At 45.1% G+C, this 17549-nt stretch overlaps 1 protein-coding gene across 1 annotated transcript in view; it reads right to left on the reverse strand.

Annotated features, from left to right (window-relative positions):
- Nucleotides 1-17549, reverse strand: part of ZCCHC24 (zinc finger CCHC-type containing 24) — a 137441-nt gene that overhangs the window by 68444 nt on the left and 51448 nt on the right. Inside the window, exon 2 of the mRNA XM_032232253.1 lies at nucleotides 15371-15571. Coding sequence (XP_032088144.1) covers nucleotides 15371-15571 — 201 coding nt within the window. The remainder of the gene's footprint in view (nucleotides 1-15370; nucleotides 15572-17549) is intronic.

Genomic DNA, 17549 nt, shown 5'->3' on the forward strand with positions numbered 1-17549 from the left:
CTGCAGGAATTCAAGGAAAGCAATCTCAAACAGATGTCTGTCCTGCCTTTTCTTGAATATACCCAATGGAAGGCAGCACACCAACCTCTTTGTCATGAGTTCCCTTGTCAAACGTCTGGGTTAAAAGACCCCCCTCCCCAAATGTAACTGGAATCTGCACTTCTATAATCACATTCTTCACAAAAAGGGGTCTTGAGCTTCACTTGAGATTCAGAACAGAATGCAAAATAACAGAGTTGGACAGACCTTGGAGGTCTTCTAATCCAACCCACTGCTCAATCAGGAGACCCTACACCCATGATGGCAAACCTATGCCACTTGTGCCAGAAGTGGCATGCAGATCCATCTCTCTGTGCATGCGAGCTGTCCCCTGTTGCTCTTCTGGGTTCCGGCACGTGCCTGATGGTTCTTGCATGCAAGGGAGTGGCAGAAACCAGAGAAGCAGCATCCCAGTGGGCATGTGCACAGTGGCTTCCTGGTCTTCTGGTTTTCCACACGTGTATGTGTGGCAGCCAGCTGGTTTTCGCATGTGCATGCACACCAGAAACCGGAAGACCAGGTGGCTGGTGCACATGTGCACCCCAGAAACTGGAAGCACAGCTTTCTGATGCATGCATGTGCGGTGGTTACCTCTCCTTTCAGTGACTCTCTGTGCTGAAGAGGTTCGCCAGCATTGCCCTACACAATTTTAGACATATAGCTGTCCAAATTCTTCTTAAAAACCTCCCACAACTTTTAAAGGCAAGGTGTTCCACTGGTGAATTGCTCTCACTTGTCGGGAAATTTCTCTTTAATTCTAGGTTGGATCTCTCCTCAATCAGTTTCCATCTGCTGCTTCTTGTCTTGCCTTCAGGGGCTTTGGAGAATAGGTCGACCCTCCTCTTCTTTGTGGCAGCCCCTCAAATATTGGAACATTGCTATCATGTCTCCCCTGGTCCTTCTCTTTGTTAGATTCCATGATGAACTTTATATTTCAAGAAGCGATGCAGGAAGAGAATAGTGTTCACTGTTTTCATGGTGGGTACATGCCAGTGGTGGGTTTCAAAAATTTTTGGAACCTACTCTGTGGGTGTGGCCTCCTTTGTGGGAGTGGCTTGCTGGCCATGTGACCTGGTGGGAGTGGCTTGCCGGCCATGTGTTTTCTCTCTCTCTCTCTCTCTCTCCTTCCTTTTGTCTCTCTGTCCCTTTTTTCTTTTTTCCTTTCATCTCTCTCTCACTCTTTTTCTTTCTTTTTTCTTTTTTCTTTATTTATTTCTTCCTCCCTCCCTCCCTCCCTCTCTCTCTCTCTCTCTCTCTCTCTCTCTCTCTCTCTCTCTCTCTCTCTCTCTCTCTCTCTCTCTCTCTGTGTCAGTGGTGGGTTTCAAAAAATTTTGGAACCTCTTCTGTAGGTGTGGCCTGCTTTCCGGGTCCACTGGTGGAACCTCTTCTAACTGGTTTGGTAGATTTGACGAACCGGTTCTACCGAATAGGTGCAAACTGGTAGGAACCCACCTCTGGTACATGCTGTGTGGAAACCAGAACTCCTTCTATTCTCCTTGGGGAAATGTCTATGAGAGTGCAGAGGGACTATGGAAGAACTTACCCATTCAGGCACCATCAAAAAAGGAGAGGGAGTAATAAACTAAACGTAAGGTAAAGGTTCCCCTTGCACATATGTGCTAGTTGTTCCTGACTCTAGGGGGGGCGGTGCTCATCTCCGTTTCAAAGCCGAAGAGCCAGCGCTGTCCGAAGATGTCTCCGTGGTCATGTGGCTGGCATGACTAAATGCCGAAGGTGCACGGAACGCTGTTACCTTCCCACCAAAAGTGGTCCCTATTTTTCTACTTGCATTTTTACATCTTTTCGAACTGCTAGGTTGGCAGAAGCTGGGACAAGAAACAGGAGCTCACTCCGCTACGCGGCGCTAGGGATTCAAACTGCCGATCTTTCTGATCAACAAGCTCAGCAACTTAGCCACCGAGCCACCGTGTCTCATAATAAATTATGGTAATAAATTACCGCGCTTTCCCACCCAAATGGATTAAACCGTTTGTGAAGCACAGCCAAAAGACGATGGCACGGGGATTATCTGCGGGCCCTCGGGAGCGGATACGAAGCTCAGTCTCAGCTGCTTCAGGGAAGGGGTGGGACTGCTGGATCAGCAAAGGATCCCCCCAAAAACCCAACGTCCCCTTTTCGAAAATTCACATCTGGCAGGAAGCTTTCTCTTTTGGTTGTGCAGTTTTTAGTTTCCTTTTTTAATTTTTTTAAGTGGAGGCCTGGCCTCTATGTATCGCCCCCCCTTCTCTATGCGCTCAGTGCCCCATGTCCCTTCTCCATCTTCCTTTTGGGGGGCCACCTATTTTCTTAATTTAGATTAGAACCACTTAGTCTTTCTGGAAGAAACATAAACAGACCTAGGTTTTACAATGTGCCGGTTAGCCCCAAGCTGCTGATACAATATCACTGAGAGAGCTTTTGTTTATTGTAAGTAGTATAAGCAGAAGCCACAGCAGCCGTTGTAGTTCAAAACAGGCCACAACACGGAATAGCTCGGTGCTCACACTCAGCACTACTAAGCAAGAAATGCATTTCCCCCCGAAGACCAATCTCCTACCTCTTTGATAAATTAAAACAATGTTTTATTTCCTATTTCCAGGTTCTGACACTCTGGAGAAGGGATTGCTCCACCTAAGAAGGAGATACTTCAACTATCTAGTGCTGTATGTGTTGGGATGCGGTGGCTCAGTGACTAAGACGTTGAGCTTGTCGATATAAAAAAAAGGGGTTAGCACTTCGGTGGTTAGAATCCCTAGCGCCGCGTAATGGAGTGAGCTCCCGTTACTTGTCCCAGCTTCTGCCAACCTAACAGTTCGAAAGCACGTACAAAATGCGAGTAGGGAGCACCTTTGGTGGGAAGGTAACAGTGCTCTGTGCGCCCTTGGTGTTTAGTCATGCCGGCCACATGACTGCGGAGACGTATTCGGACAGTGTTGGCTCTTCGGCTTTGAAACGGAGACCACCCCCTAGAGTTGGGAACAGCTAGCACGCATGAGCGAGGGAAACCTAACCATGTGTGTGTTTCTTGGTAGATGTGTTGTATAGATGATTTTATATTATAGCAGGAGAGCTATACAGGTCATTCTTGTCTTATGACAATTGTACCCAAAATTCCTGTGGCTAAGCAAGATGGTTGTTAAGTGAGTTTTGCCCCATTTTACAACCTTTCCTGTCACAGTGTCGATATTAAGTGAATCACTGCTGTTTTATTAAGTTAGTAACCTGGTTATCAAATGAACCTGATTGCCCTGTTGACTTTCCTTCTCAGAAGGTCTCAAAGGGGGAATCACGTGACTTTGGGACACAGCAATGGTCATAAGTATGAACCAGCTGCCGAGCATCTGAATTTTACGGCTGCTGCAAACATCGTAAGTGTGAAAAACTGTCAATGGTCAGTTCTTCGGTGCCGCTGTAGCTTTGAATGGTCCCGGAACGAATTGTTGTACATCAAAAACTATCTGTCGTCTCTGTTACGCAGAGGTTCATAAGTAGAATTGAGACCGAAGGCAGGGAAATGAAAACACAATTGCTACGTGGGATGGTTAGAAGATTAAACACATTAACAGAGTTGAAAGGGACCTTGTAGGTCAGATAGTCCAGCAGTCACCAACTGGTGGTCTGTGAGAAAACTTTGCATTTTTTATATTGCACCAAATCAGGGGTCCTCAAACTATGCCCCCTGGATGGATGGATGGATGGATGCAATGAAAGCTTGTGTTGCTGCAGAGAATCTCCTCCTTTGGGGTCTTTTTGTGTGGGTCAGAAATTCCAACTTGGGGTCTGCTTTAGCCTCCTGTCATGGGACTTTGGGTGAAGGCTGGAGGGAAGCGTTGCTGGTGGCAAAGAGCCGGAGGGCCTCATTCCAGTGGGACTGCATCATGGCTTGGAACTGACTGACCATCTCATCCCACTGAGCCTCCAGGCGCCAGTACCTGGCCTTGCACTCCTGCAGGTCTTCCCTCTGCTTGGAAAGTCTATGCTGGTAGTCCTCAGTGAGGTGCTTCTGCTGAGCCTCCTTCTCAGTCAGATCCAATTTGAACTGAGCCAGCTGTTTTGCCAACTCTTTCTCATGGTGGCTGCTTAGCTCCAACAACCACTTCTTAAGGAGCCCAGGAGGGGAGGGGAGGAGTGGCTGAGAGGGGAGGGGCAAGTTGAGGCTGGCGAGGCACCTCTCGACATGAGTGACATTGAGTTGGCCACACCCACCCAATCACATGACCACCTAGCTACATGCACCCAGCTGGTCATTAGGCAGATCATATTAGTGGTCCGCGGGATTTAAAATTCTGAATTTAGTGGTCCCTGAGGTCTGAAAAGTTGGTGACCCCTGTCCTAGTCCAATCCCCTGCCCAAGCAGGAGACCCTACACCATTTCTGACAGATGGCAGTCCAGGCGCTTCTTGAAAGCCTCCAGTGATGAAGCTCCACTACTTCACCAAAGACTTGTTACAGCATCGTTCAACCAAGATCGCCAAGAATGGCCAGTGGAATAAAAATCCCCCTCCACTTCAACTGTTTCAAACAGGAGTTGGAGAAGTCCCATGTTGTGATAACCTTTGGGGAATGCAAACATTCAGCTCCTCACTGGCTGACCAGCTTTGGTTCTCCTATCTCGTATTACACCAGATGTCAGGCAACTGCCTTTCTCTCTCCAAGTCCCACCCCACAGCCACCTCTCTCAAAAAAAGAAAACTGCTTCAGACTCTTATTCAGCACAGTTGCTAATCTTGGCCCAGAAGTCAGAGGCATCATGAAGAATGACCATGAAAGAAAGAAACAAAATGTACTTGCAAACACATGTGTTCAGACATGCATGCACCCTAATTCTGGTTCTTAAATCTGCAGCCACGGCATTGTAGAAGAAAAGATTTCCTTCAGTCTGACTCGAAGACGAAAAACTTACAACCACAATTCCCCACATTTCTGTTCTAAAACAAGATGTTGTTAAGCAAGTTTTGACCTTTTTTTCACAACCTTTCTTGCCACAGCTGGGGAGCTATTTGGGTCCTCATTTTACCCACCTTGAAAGGATGGAAGGCTGAGTCAACCTTCAGCCTGGTGAGATTTGAACTGCCAAATTGCAGGCAGTCAGCAGAAGTAGGCTGCAGTACTGCACTCTAACCACTGCGCCACCATGGCTCTTCCTAATAAGTTAGTAACCCCGGTTGTGAAGTGAAATCAGCTTCCTCATTGACTTTGCTTTTCAGAAGGTCAGAAAAGGGGGCCCCATGACTTTGGGACGGTCATAAGTTGTAACTGTGAAAAATGGTCGCTATTCCCTTTTTTTCAGTCCCTTTGGAATGATGAAATCAGTCACTCAGTGAACTGTTGTAAGTCGAGGACTACCTGTAATTGCTTCCCTGGCTGTTTTGCCAACATATTTTCCTTTCCCTTCCATAATTACATGACTTATTATATGCATAGGGGTGTCAAAGGCCAGAAGAGGGCAATTGAAATAAGCAAGCAAACACCCCAAAATATCTGGAAAGAGAATGTGTGTGCCAGAGTAATATCCGCTCAGCTCTCAATTTTACTCCATCCCCCCCCCCATGTTCAAGACATCGCATACAGGGGTACCTTGATATTCAATCGCTTTGAACCTCATCAAATTCGATCTGTAACACATTTTCGATGGGAGTATTTTGTCCCAGTGCGCATTGTTTGTTTGGTACTAGAACTTGTTGCTGTTGGCTGCCTTGTGACCCACTACATCAGGGGTGTCAAACTCGATTTTGTTGAGGGCCACAACAATGTTGTGTTTGACCTTGGGGGGGGATGGGGGAGAGCAGCCACGGTGGGCATGGCCAGCTCAAAGTCACTCGTGACATGGGCGCCTATGGTGGACCAAGTGCTATGCCGGCAAAAACGGGCTCCCGAACTCCGTTTTCAGCTGTGACAACCTCCTGCAACTCTCTGCCAGAGAAAATGGAGCTAGGGAGGGCCACACACGGCCCTCCTGTGCTCCGTTTTCACTGGCAGAGACACTGCAGGCTGGTCCTTTGTTGTTTCCAGGGTGACCCCGCAGGCCAGATCTAAGCACCCCACAGCCCGGATCTAGCCCTGGCCTTGAGTTTGACACCCCCTGCACTACATTATTCCTCCTGAGGGGAAAAATTGTCAGGTATGCATCGTTTTTGGTACTCATCGCACTTCCCAGAACCAATTGAGGTACCATTGTGATCTTGTACGACACTGTGCAAACACATGGCCGTGTTAGTTGAAAGCATGGCATGTGACCGCCCAAACTTGCGAAAGACAACATAGCCAACTCCCTACTTGTCTACTTCTTGCGATTTTAACAGACGCATAAAATTACACATGTTCTCCTATCCCTAGGAATCTTAACAACAACAACAATAACAAAAGGAATTAGCTTTGTGGACTGGAACCTGGACAAGAATTGCACACTTCCTTACTTCCTTCCTCTCTTGGGAAAATCGCACAGCCAGAAAATCCTTGATTTGCTCTCCGCGGTTTCATTCCCCCCCCCCCAAATAGCTTTGCTTCGAAACGTTTCCAGTGTTAGTTACAAGTTGGATTCTAAAGTTTCAGCTCTTCTAGGAATCTTCTCCTCCAAGAAACCCGATGCACCAAAAGGGAGGGTGTTTTAAAAAAAAAATGGAAAGGGGGGGGTAAACACTCACATCTGGTTCCCATTAGCAGCTTCATGCCTGCCGAAGTAGAAACGGAGCAGTTGAGCATTTAGAAATGTATTTCAGAACCAAGAGGGGGAAGAGAGAGAGAAAAAAACCCACCTTCTCAGTGGGATGAACAAGGAATGCTAACCCATAAACTTATAGTAAATAAAATGTATATATGATTATAACAGCAGCTAGGATTGTATTTACACAAAACTGGAAGAAGTGAAGAGATTCCTACAGAGGAGAATGGGATTAGGAAAATATTAGAATGTGCAGAAATGAATAGATTGACACGGGCTATTAAAGAGAAAGAACAAACTGATTATTATACTATTTGGGAATCATTTTATCGATGGCTAGAGAATAAATATAAGAATTAGCAGTAAAAGGAGTCATGTAAAATACAGAAAATGTACCATTATAATTAATAAAAGTTCAATAAATCATGGAGAGGATTGTTACAGTAGTAGACATTTAAGATATTGGTATTAAGCTAAGAATAGATTAAATAATGAAAATGATTGTAAATTTTAATTGTTCGCGCAAAATATTTGTACCCAGACAACACACTGTTTAATGGAAGATGGATTGTTTATATTAAAATAAAATAAAAACTTTTTTTTAAAAAAAAGAATGCTAACTGGCCTGCAATTCTTATTTTGTTTTTTCCCTGCACATGCAGATAGTCCTGGACTAATAACCACATGGTTATTACCATTGTTATTACATATTATCGCATGGTCCCCTGTTACGACCTTCTAATGAGATTCACTTAACAACTGCAGTGATTCACTTAATAACTGCGGCCAGAAAGGTGGTAAAAGGGGGCAAAATCCAACGAATTGCTTGCTTACGGAAAGATAATCTGAATGCCCTACGATAATTTAGCAAAAATAAAAAAAGCTATTATTTATTTCATAGTTATAAACCAGGCCCATTTCTCAGAGCTTTGCGATCGCATTAATCAACCTCTTCAAATGGGAAAGCTGGCCATTTTCCACGAGATGCCAGGTGTTTTGAGCGCTGTGAGGACCAAATGTTCGGTCCCCAGACTCCTTTAGTTCCAGTTCTGCCAAATAATTCTGAGAGGGTCCATGTCCTTTAAGAAGGACCTTGTGTGTTGTTAAATATCCTTCAGGGAATGGTAATTGCTAGAAAACCCAAATGGGAGGGAAATATGAAAACAAATAAAAGTGAGGAAAACTTTGCTTGAGCTTGTCAGTCAGAAAGGTCGGCAATTCGGTAGTTCGAATCCCTAGCGCCGCGTAACGGAGTGAGCTCCCATTACTTGTCCCAGCTTCTGCCAACCTAGCAGTTCGAAAACAGGTAAAAAATACAAGTAGAAAAATAGGGACCACCTTTGGTGGGAAGGTAACAGTGTTCCGTGTGCCTTTGGCATTTAGTCATGCCGGCCACATGGCCTTGGATATGTCTTTGGACAGCGCTGGCTCTTTGGCTTTGAAACGGAGATGAGCACTTCCCCCTAGAGTCAGGAACAACTAGCACATATGTGCGACGGGAACCTTTACCTTTACAAAGACACATTTGAGTTTGAACTTGCTTTGGCCCTGAAAGGCAATTCAGTTTGAAACTTACAAGACTATCAGTTGCTGTTGTTGTGGTTGTTGTTGTTGTTGTTGTTTTGTTTGAACACCCTTTCCTTCTTTTCCATTTTTCTGGAAAGTGGGTTCATTCTTAAATCGTTTTGAACCATGTTCACGCCATGGTAGGTACGGTTTGCAGGATCCAATCTCTGATCTCTGATTTTTGCCAGGTTGGGGCCTATAGGAACTGTAGTCCAAAATCATCTAGAAAGCATCGGGTTGCCTTCATCCTGCTTGAAATTAGATGATCTTTCCTACAAAGTCAGTGAAATGTTTTTTTTCCCCAATACTGATTTTCCAAACATTAAATATAGGGTGTGAAAGCCAAGTCCATGGATAACAAGAACGTTTTCTTGCAACTGTTATCTTCCAGATAGAAGGCTAGATACTAAAAGAAACAACCTCTTTGTCAGGCAGACAGTTCCAAGCAGTTTGGCACACACAGTGGGAAGAAACAGCAACAGTTTTTTACTCCCAAAACCACATGTTGATATTGGAATAACAAAGCTTGCTTGATTTCTCCCTCTTTCTTTCTTTTTTCTTCCTTTCTTTCCTTCCTTCCTTCCTATTTCTATTTCTCTCTTCTTCTTTTCGTCTTCTTCCTTTTTTCTTCCTTTCTAGTTCTATTATTTCTCTCTTCTTTCTTGTCTTTCTTTCTTCTTTCTTGTCTTTCTTTCTTTCTATTTCTCTCTTCTTTTTCCTTTCTTTCAATTTCTCTCTTCTTTTTTCTTGTTTCTTTTCTTTCTATTATTTTTCTTTCTTCTTTCTTGTCTTTCTTTTCTTTCTCTCTTCTTTTTCCTTCCTTCCTTCCTTCCTTCCTTCTTTCTTTCCCTTTCTTCTCTTTCTATTTCTCTTCTTTTTTCTTTCTTCTTGTCTTTTTTTCCTCTCCTTTTCTTTCTTTATTTCCTCCCTCCCTCCCTTTCCCCTTCTCCCTTTCTCTCTCTCTCAAGATGATTTAATGCAGGGTCAGAAAGCTAGACGGCAAAAACTGAGGAAGCAGAGTTTGGCAGACGCTCAAGACAAAAATCCTGGGAAGAAAATGTGTGCTCTTCAGCTGGTTGATCTGTGTGTCAACAACATGCTAATATCTCAACTTGAATCTACCTTGGTTGAGAAGGAGCGCAGCAGGAGGCACTAAGTTAGCTAGTTTGGTCAAGAGCTTAATATTTGTGATACTTTTTTTTGTTTTCCAAGGACCTTATCCAATTCGAGGTGAAAAAAAGATGAGAGAAAATCAAAACTGAGGCAGTGGGATCCTCCCTCTTTCTCTCACACATGCATAATCAATACATGGCCTAGGACCCGGGTATCTGCGAGACCGTCTTCTGCCACATACCTCCCTCAGACCAATAAGATTGCACAGGATGGGCCTTCTCCGGGTGCCGTCAGCGGGACAATGCCGACTGGCGACGCCTAGGAGTAGGGCCTTCTCTGTTGCCGCTCCGGCCCTGTGGAATGAGCTGCCCCCTGAGATCCGGGCCCTACCCACTCTCATGGCCTTTCGCAAAGCCATTAAAACCTGGCTTTTCTGGCAGGCTTGGGGCTGTTGACCCCTTGATTGAGGTCCAGCCCCCTCCTGATTGGGTGTTTGTTGTGTTTCCCTTTTTAACCTTGTTGTGTCCAATTGTTTTTAATAATTCTTTTTAATCTTTTTTCATTTCTGTAAGCCGCCCGGAGTCCTCCGGGATTGGGCGGCATATAAATTTAATAAATTAAATTAAATTAAATAGGTCCAGTGGTGGGATTCAGCTAGTTCACACCTATTCAGGAGAACCGGTTGTTAACTTTCTAAGCAGTTTGGAGAACTGGTTGATGGAAGAAATCTCCTTTTGTTTTTTTCCCCACTTTACAGGGCTAATTCTTTAAGGAAGGCAGGAAGGAGACATTCTGGGGTTGTTTCTAGCCTAATCTTTATTGCTCTGCTTACAAAAATTGCCTTTCCAGTTAACCCTTATTACATTGTAACAGCTAAGGTGAAGCGCCCATCGACCTGAGTGGCGTTGATTTGGCCACACCCACACAGTCACATGGCCACCGAGCCCCATCTACCCAGCTGGTCAGAGAACCAGTTGTTAAATTATTTGAATCCCACAACTGAATAGGTCCTTTAGCAAAGGAGTAAGTCTAAATGTCTCATTAACAGAAGGTGAACCTGTCAAGGTTTTTTTGAATCTATGAAATGGCTCACATCCATGCATGTTTGTTATTCTAGAGCAGGGATGTCAAACTTGTGCCATCACGACGTCACCATTTGAAGTATCGCGACTTCCCCCCTTCACTAAACCAGGTGTGGGCGTGGCCAGCATGTGACACATCCAGCCCAAGGGCCGCGGGTTTGACACCCCAGTTCTAGAGGAAACAATCCAACACACATCCAAGCACTGAAAAGGCTGACATCCTTTCGCACGTCCTGAAAATGCACAATTTTAGTGGAATTAAGTGCGGTATTGCCTATAAAAACCTGTAGTAGATACACAGAGGTACCTATTCCTCAATTCTTAGTAGATGTCCAAGCCCGCCATCCTGGGCCCAATGTTTGGGAAGCCAGGCTCTGCCTGTCACAAGCCAGGACAAAGGGTGAGTGATGGAGGAGTAATACCTCCTTAAAAAACCTTGGTCCAGATGGCCCGGCTGGTAGCACCTCATAAGGGCCCCTTTCAGGGTTACAGGAGAAGACAGTCAACGGTTTTGAAGGCGGAAGAGGGCTCTACACCACAACGGCAGATAAAGCGGCAGAATCATCTTCTAGGAAATGGTTGATTACAAACCTCCACTGCCTTGTGGCTATATCCAGTACTGGAAAAGGCTTCGGGAGTCAACCTCGAGGCAAAATCTGGAGTCCCGGAAGCAGTTCGTGACTGTGTACAACCATGTTCTGGTAACTTCTGCAATGGAGCTGGAACCAATCGTATCAGCTCTGTCATTCCATTGAACTATTTCAGCGACGTGGAGAGTGGGGAATCTGCTGCATGGGTAACAGTCTATCCTCCATATTAATCTATCCAGGCCTCATGCTCTGGAGAGGTCACTCCAGCTTTACCTCTTTCCAGAGCATGATACCATAGTCTTTTGAGACTGAAGGATGCCAATGCAGTAGATGTCCACTTTGCCCATCACTCTTTGCGTCTTGTCTTTGCTAACTGACTTTGCACTAGGGGGGAAAAAAAGTTGATCAGCCAAATCCCTAATTCAACTGAGCCTCCCATTAGTGCAATCTATCTAATAACAGAAAGCTCAGATTATTTTACATCAGCTGCTTGCTTTCTTCTGTTATTCTTGCATGTCCTGGTTTCTTATCACTATGTATCTGGTCAGCTTCCTTATCTCTCCTGGCTGCTGGTTCCAATTTTCTATTGTTTGAGATTTTTCCCTTGCCTGTACATACACAGAAAGGAGTATTTTTAAGCCTGCTTAAAAAGAAATCTAACTAATTCTAACATATATAAGATTGTTCAAGTTAATTGTTATGCATTCTCACAATCTTCGTGACCTTTAGAACCTAACTCCAAGCCAAAACATCGGCCCTATCTAAGTTAATGAAATTCAGCGTAGATAAAAGTAAGATTCTACCATTAGGTAATAAAAACCAATCAATGAAGTATAGATCATGGGTGTCAAATTCAAGGCCCAGGGGTTGGATCTGGTCCATGGAAACAGGAAACGACTGGCCCGCGGTCCTCTGTATCTCTGTGTGGCTCTCCCGAGCTCCGTTTTAGGCCATGATGGCCTCCTGCAATCCTCTACCAGCTAAAACGGAACTCGGAGAGGCTGTATGCAGCCCCCCAGGCTCCAATTTTGGCCGTGATGACCAAGCAACCTCTGACAATAAAAATGGAGCCCAGGGAGGCCATGCACACTCCCCCGAGCTCCGTTTTTGCTGGGAGAGAGCTGCAGGAGGCCGTTGCGGCTGAAAACGGAGCCTCAATGAGTGACATTGAGCTAGCCATGCCCACCCAGGCCACGCCCACCAACAGCCCCCTGAGGTCACGCACAATCATGATGTGACCCTCAATGAAATCGAGTTTGACATCCTTGGTAGAGACTATGTGAAACTTGGCTTGATGCCGGTAACTGTGGGAAGTGGACAGTCACTTCAATATGGGCCAACAGTGTGCTGCAGCAGCAAAAAAAGCTAATGCAATCCTAGGCTGCATTAATAGAGGGATAGAATCAAGATCACATGAAGTTCTAGTACCGGTTTATAAAGCCTTAGTAAGACCACATTTCTAGCATACTACTGCACTTCGTTTTGGTCACCATAATACAAAAAAGATGTCGAGACTCAAGAAAGAGTGCGGAGAAGAGCAACAAAAATGATTAGGGCCTCGAGGATAAAACATATGAAGAACGGTTAAGGGAACTGGGTACATCTAGTTTAATGAAAAGAAGGACTAGCGGAGACATGTTAACAATGTTCCAATATTTGTGGGGTTCCTACAAAGAGGAAAGAGTTGAATTGTTTTCCAAAACACCAAAAGTCAAGACAAAAAACAGTGGATGGAAACTAACCAAGGAGATAAGGAAAAGTAAAGGTTCCCCTGGCACATACCATGTTCCCACCTACTTTTGACTCCTGAAATAAGTGCTTGGTATTATTTTCGGGGAGGTCTTATTATTTTTGAGGTGTAGGAGGCAGCAAGAGTGGTCACCTCATGGCTGCTGCTGTGTTGCAATATTTTCAGGAAGGGCTGATTTTCAGGGGAGGGCTGATTTTCAGGGAAACAGGGTATGTACTAGCATTTCCTGACTCTAGGGGGTGGTGCTCACCTCCATTTCAAAGCCTAAGAGATAGCGCTGTCCAAAGACGTCTCCGTGGTCACATGGCTGGCATGACTAAACGCCAAAGGCGCACAGAACACTGTTACCTTCCCACCAATGGTGGTTCCTATTTTTCTACTTGCATTTTTACATGCTTTCGAACTGCTAGCTTGGCAGAAACTGGGAAACGTAATGGGAGCTCATTCCATTACACAGTGCTAGGGATTTGAACCACCGAACTGCTGACCTTTTTGATCAACAAGCTCAGTTTCTCAGCCACTGAGTCACCTAAACCAAGGAGATAAGCCACTTAAAACCGAGGAAGTAATTAACCAATGGAAAAGCTTTCCTTCAGAAGTTGTGGATGCTCCATCACTGAAGGCTTTCAAAAAGAGACTGGACAATCATTTGTCTAAAAAGATACAGGGTCTTCTGCTTTAGAAGGGGGTGGGACTAGTAGACCTCTGAGGTCCTGCCCAACTCTATTATTCTATGTTCTAAGAAAGTTATTCAGAGAATACAACTATAAAAAGGATTTCAATATTCCTAAAGCAACTTTTTCAACTCTGTACTTGGCCCCACCTTCTCCAAAACAAGTTGTTCTACCATCGGGGTCTGAAGGTAGAAAATGACCTCCTGACCACAATGTGACATTGCTGTGCAGAGGAAGCAAAGGGATTGCATGCCATTTGGGTCATGATGTGATTGAAATTACATAATGCCACCATTATGGCCCATGATACTTCTGCAAGATTCTGATGCTTTCCATGTTGATGTTGCAACTTATGGCCCCAGACTTTAAGTTTGTATGGCATGTGCTTGAGAATTCCATGACAGCATGGAAGAAGTCCATAACAGAGCCAAAGACAATTATCGGTTGAAGTTTGTGTCTGGATAGCGCAGAAGCGGATGGGTGGGGCCAACTGATCATTGCCACTACTGGTTCACCCAAACCAGTCCGAACCGTCTGAACACCACCTCTGATCCTAATATCCCTCTCACACAGTTGCCCAAACCAGGATGATTGTGGCTCGCACATTTGTTGAAGAAGCTAATGAAGGATCCACATTACCTTCCTTAGACCCCAAAAGTGCTTTTGCAAGAGGCAACTGGATTTTCTGTTTTGTCTTTGAAGACGTTTCGCTTCTCACCCAAGAAGCTTCTTCAGCTCTGAAGTATCTTGGAGAAGCAAAATGTCTTCAAGAAAAAACTAAGTCCAGTTGCCTCTTGAAAAAACACCTTTGGGACAACCATGACCTGGATGACTGAGAATCTCCATAGCATTAAGGAATTAAGAATACAGGTAATCCCTGATTTACAACCATCTGTGTAGTGATCATTCAACATTACTATGGCACTACAAAAAGTGACTTGGTGTTCTAACTGAGGCTTCCCAAGAGCATGAAGCAAACTCCTGACCTTGACAAAAAACCCTTTTATTAATTTACTGTGAATTCTGCTCATTCACATCCAGCAGTCTTTCAAGGGAGGATTTACAGTCATAGACCTTATCTGGCTTGGAGAACTTGCAGGCCAATATCTGCAAAATGTGGCAAGGAGTCTTGGAGAGTCACAAACCAATTAAGTGAACTAATTGTCTCCTGCAAACTCCACTCCCCTTTCGCTCCTCTTTTATTTCCTCTGGGCGGGGCCATTCATCGTCCATCTGTGGCCTTACTCCTAAGGCGGTCCCTGTTCTTTAGCTGTTCCCTTCATATGGGAACTCTGTGCATGCGCACACTGGAAACAGACTCCAGTTGTTCATCTGCCTCACTGATGTCTGACTCTCAAGGCAGCTGATAACTGGCATATGGTTCTGGCCCCCTCTCTGCCTCTGACACAGAGCCCTCATCAGAGCCTTCCCCAGACTCAAGGACTGGCCCATGTTCCTCCCCAACCTCCTCACTGTCCGAATCTGCTGCCAGCTCTGCTGGCTGCTGGTGGGCCACAATACTTGGGACCATTTTTCACACTTACAACCATTGCAGTCATGTGATCAAAATTTGGATGCTTGGCAACGGGTTCCTATTTATGATGGTTACAACGTCAGGAGGTCATCTGATCAACCTTTTTGTGACCTTCTGGCAGGCAAAGTCAATGGGGAAGCCAGACTTGCTTAACAACAGTTTGATTAATTTAACAACCCTGGTCGGTGACTTGCTTAACAATGGTGTGGCAAGATAGGTCATGAAACGGGGCAAAACTCACTCAGCAACTATCCCACTTAGCAACACAAATTCTGGGCTCTTGTGGTCCTAAGTCGAAGACTATGTATGTGCAACCTCATTTGTGCAGGAAACAGGTCTCCCAAGATTGTACGGTTCTTACCTGTGGGCAGTCTTTGATGTAGTGTCCTTTGTTAAAGCAAAGGTGACACAAATAGTTTGGCGGAGGTCTCTTGCTTGGCTTTCTGGCATCTGATGATAGGGAAATGTCAGAGAAATGTTCCGTAAGGGAATTCAAGCCATCCACGATGTTATTAAGAGAACCGTAAGGAGAGGCACTCTTATACAGACTGCTGTTCAAGGCCTGGAAAAGAAAAAGACAAATCTAGTTGTTGTTGTTGTTATTTTTCCCAAGGTGAGCACTTTTGATTTATCCTGCACTAGCTGATAACCTGGCGTTGCCTGGGTATTTATTTATAATGTCCGGACCAAATTTAAATTCTAATGTTGAATTTTCCCCCTTACCAGAGGGATCCCCCTTGTGGAGTACTGTGACGCCGTTTTCCATGGCAACTCCACTGTGCTACACAGTAGAACCCATTTAAGGCAGCACAGTAGATGACATTTTAAGGCACAACAGGCTGTATCTTAATAGAAAACACCCCCCGGGGGGTTTTAGGGATGTCTTACCCCCACAGTATTTGTTTCCAGAGAGTAAGTCATCTATGTATCAAGTTTGGTTGAAATTGCTTGAGGTGTTCCAGGGTCATGCTGCAACATACATACCCACAGCCGTATATACTGTATATAAATATAAAAAGCCATATTTGAAATCGTGACAGTTGCAATCATAGCGACATATTAGATCAATCAAAGCAGAGGGCAGGAAAAGAAACAATGGATGGATATGAGCTAAAGACAGATTTAACTTCGAACTAAGGAGGAACTTAGAAGGTCGATCTGGCAGGACCCAGAAGAAGGGCCTTCTCCATGGTGGCTCCCTTCCTTTGGAACATCATCCCCACAGTGATTAGATTTACCCAGGGGTGAAATCCAGCAGGTTCTGACAGGTTTTGGAGAACCGGTAGCGAAAATTTTGAGTAGGTCAGAGAATCGGCAAATGCCACCTCTGGCTAGCCCCAGAGTGGGGTGGAAATGGAGATTTTGCAGTATCCTTCCCCTGCCATGCCCACCAAGCTATAACACATCCACCAAGTCCACGCCCACATAACCAGTAGTAAAAAAATTGAATTTCACCACTGGATTGACTCCCTTTTTTTGATCCTCTTTTGCAGGCTCCGAAAACCTGATTTTGCCCCACAGGCCTAGGGAATGATCTAGAGTGAGATGGAGCACATCAAGTGGCTCGTTTGGTTGATTCTTGTCACTGGGGGTGGGGTGTTTTATTGCTTGCATATTGGGTTTTCATTCTTGGTAAGCTGCCCAGAGTCACAGAGAGTGACTGGACCACCATATAAATTCAATAAACAAACAAATAAATAAAACTTCCTGACCATGAAAGCAATTCATCAATGGGATGGTCTGCCTTCTGGTATTTGAAGGTCCTCCATCACTGGGGGTTTTTAAGAAAAGATTGGCTAGTCATTTGCCTGGAATGGTATAGAAGGGTTGGAATAAAGGACCTCGAAGGCCCCTTCTAATCCTGTGAATCTTTGTTCTATGATAATCGAAGGATAGACAGAATTTACTTTTCTGACTCTCATCAAAAATCAAATGAATAAAATCAAAGCAGGGGCCCAGTTTGTAACAAATCTGTGGCGGGATTTTAGTAACTGAGCTGAGTTCAAGGCTTTCTTGCCCACTACTTATTTGTAAACCAGGGGTGTCAAACTCAAGGCCCAGGGGCCAGATCTGGCCCATGAGGTGCTTAGATCTGGCCCACACGGCCACCCTGAAAACAGTGAAGGACCGGCCCGTGGTGCCTCTGCCAGTGAAAATGGAGCTTGGGAGGGCCGCGTGAAGTCCCTGTGAGCTCCATTTGCATTGGTTGAAGGTGGCAGGACACAGTCCCAGCCAAAAATGGAGGTTGCGAGGGCTGTGAATGGCCTCTGAGCTCCATTTGCACTGGCAGAAGGTTGCAGGAGGCTGTCACAGCCGAAAAAGGAACTCAGGAGTCCGTTTTCACGGGCAGAGCATTCGGGCTGCCACAGGTGCCCCCAACACGAGTGACATCCTGCTGGCCACACCCATCCTGGTCACGCCTACCCCGACCCATGAGGTCAAACACAAGCCTGATGTGGGCCTCAATGAAATCGAGTTTTACACCCCTCTTGTAAACAGAGCTTTAACAATATATGTAACTGCATCAAACAATCACTGCC

This window comes from Thamnophis elegans, chromosome 15 (genome assembly GCF_009769535.1).
Source record: "Thamnophis elegans isolate rThaEle1 chromosome 15, rThaEle1.pri, whole genome shotgun sequence".
In the NCBI taxonomy this organism is placed as follows: Eukaryota; Metazoa; Chordata; class Lepidosauria; order Squamata; family Colubridae; genus Thamnophis; species Thamnophis elegans.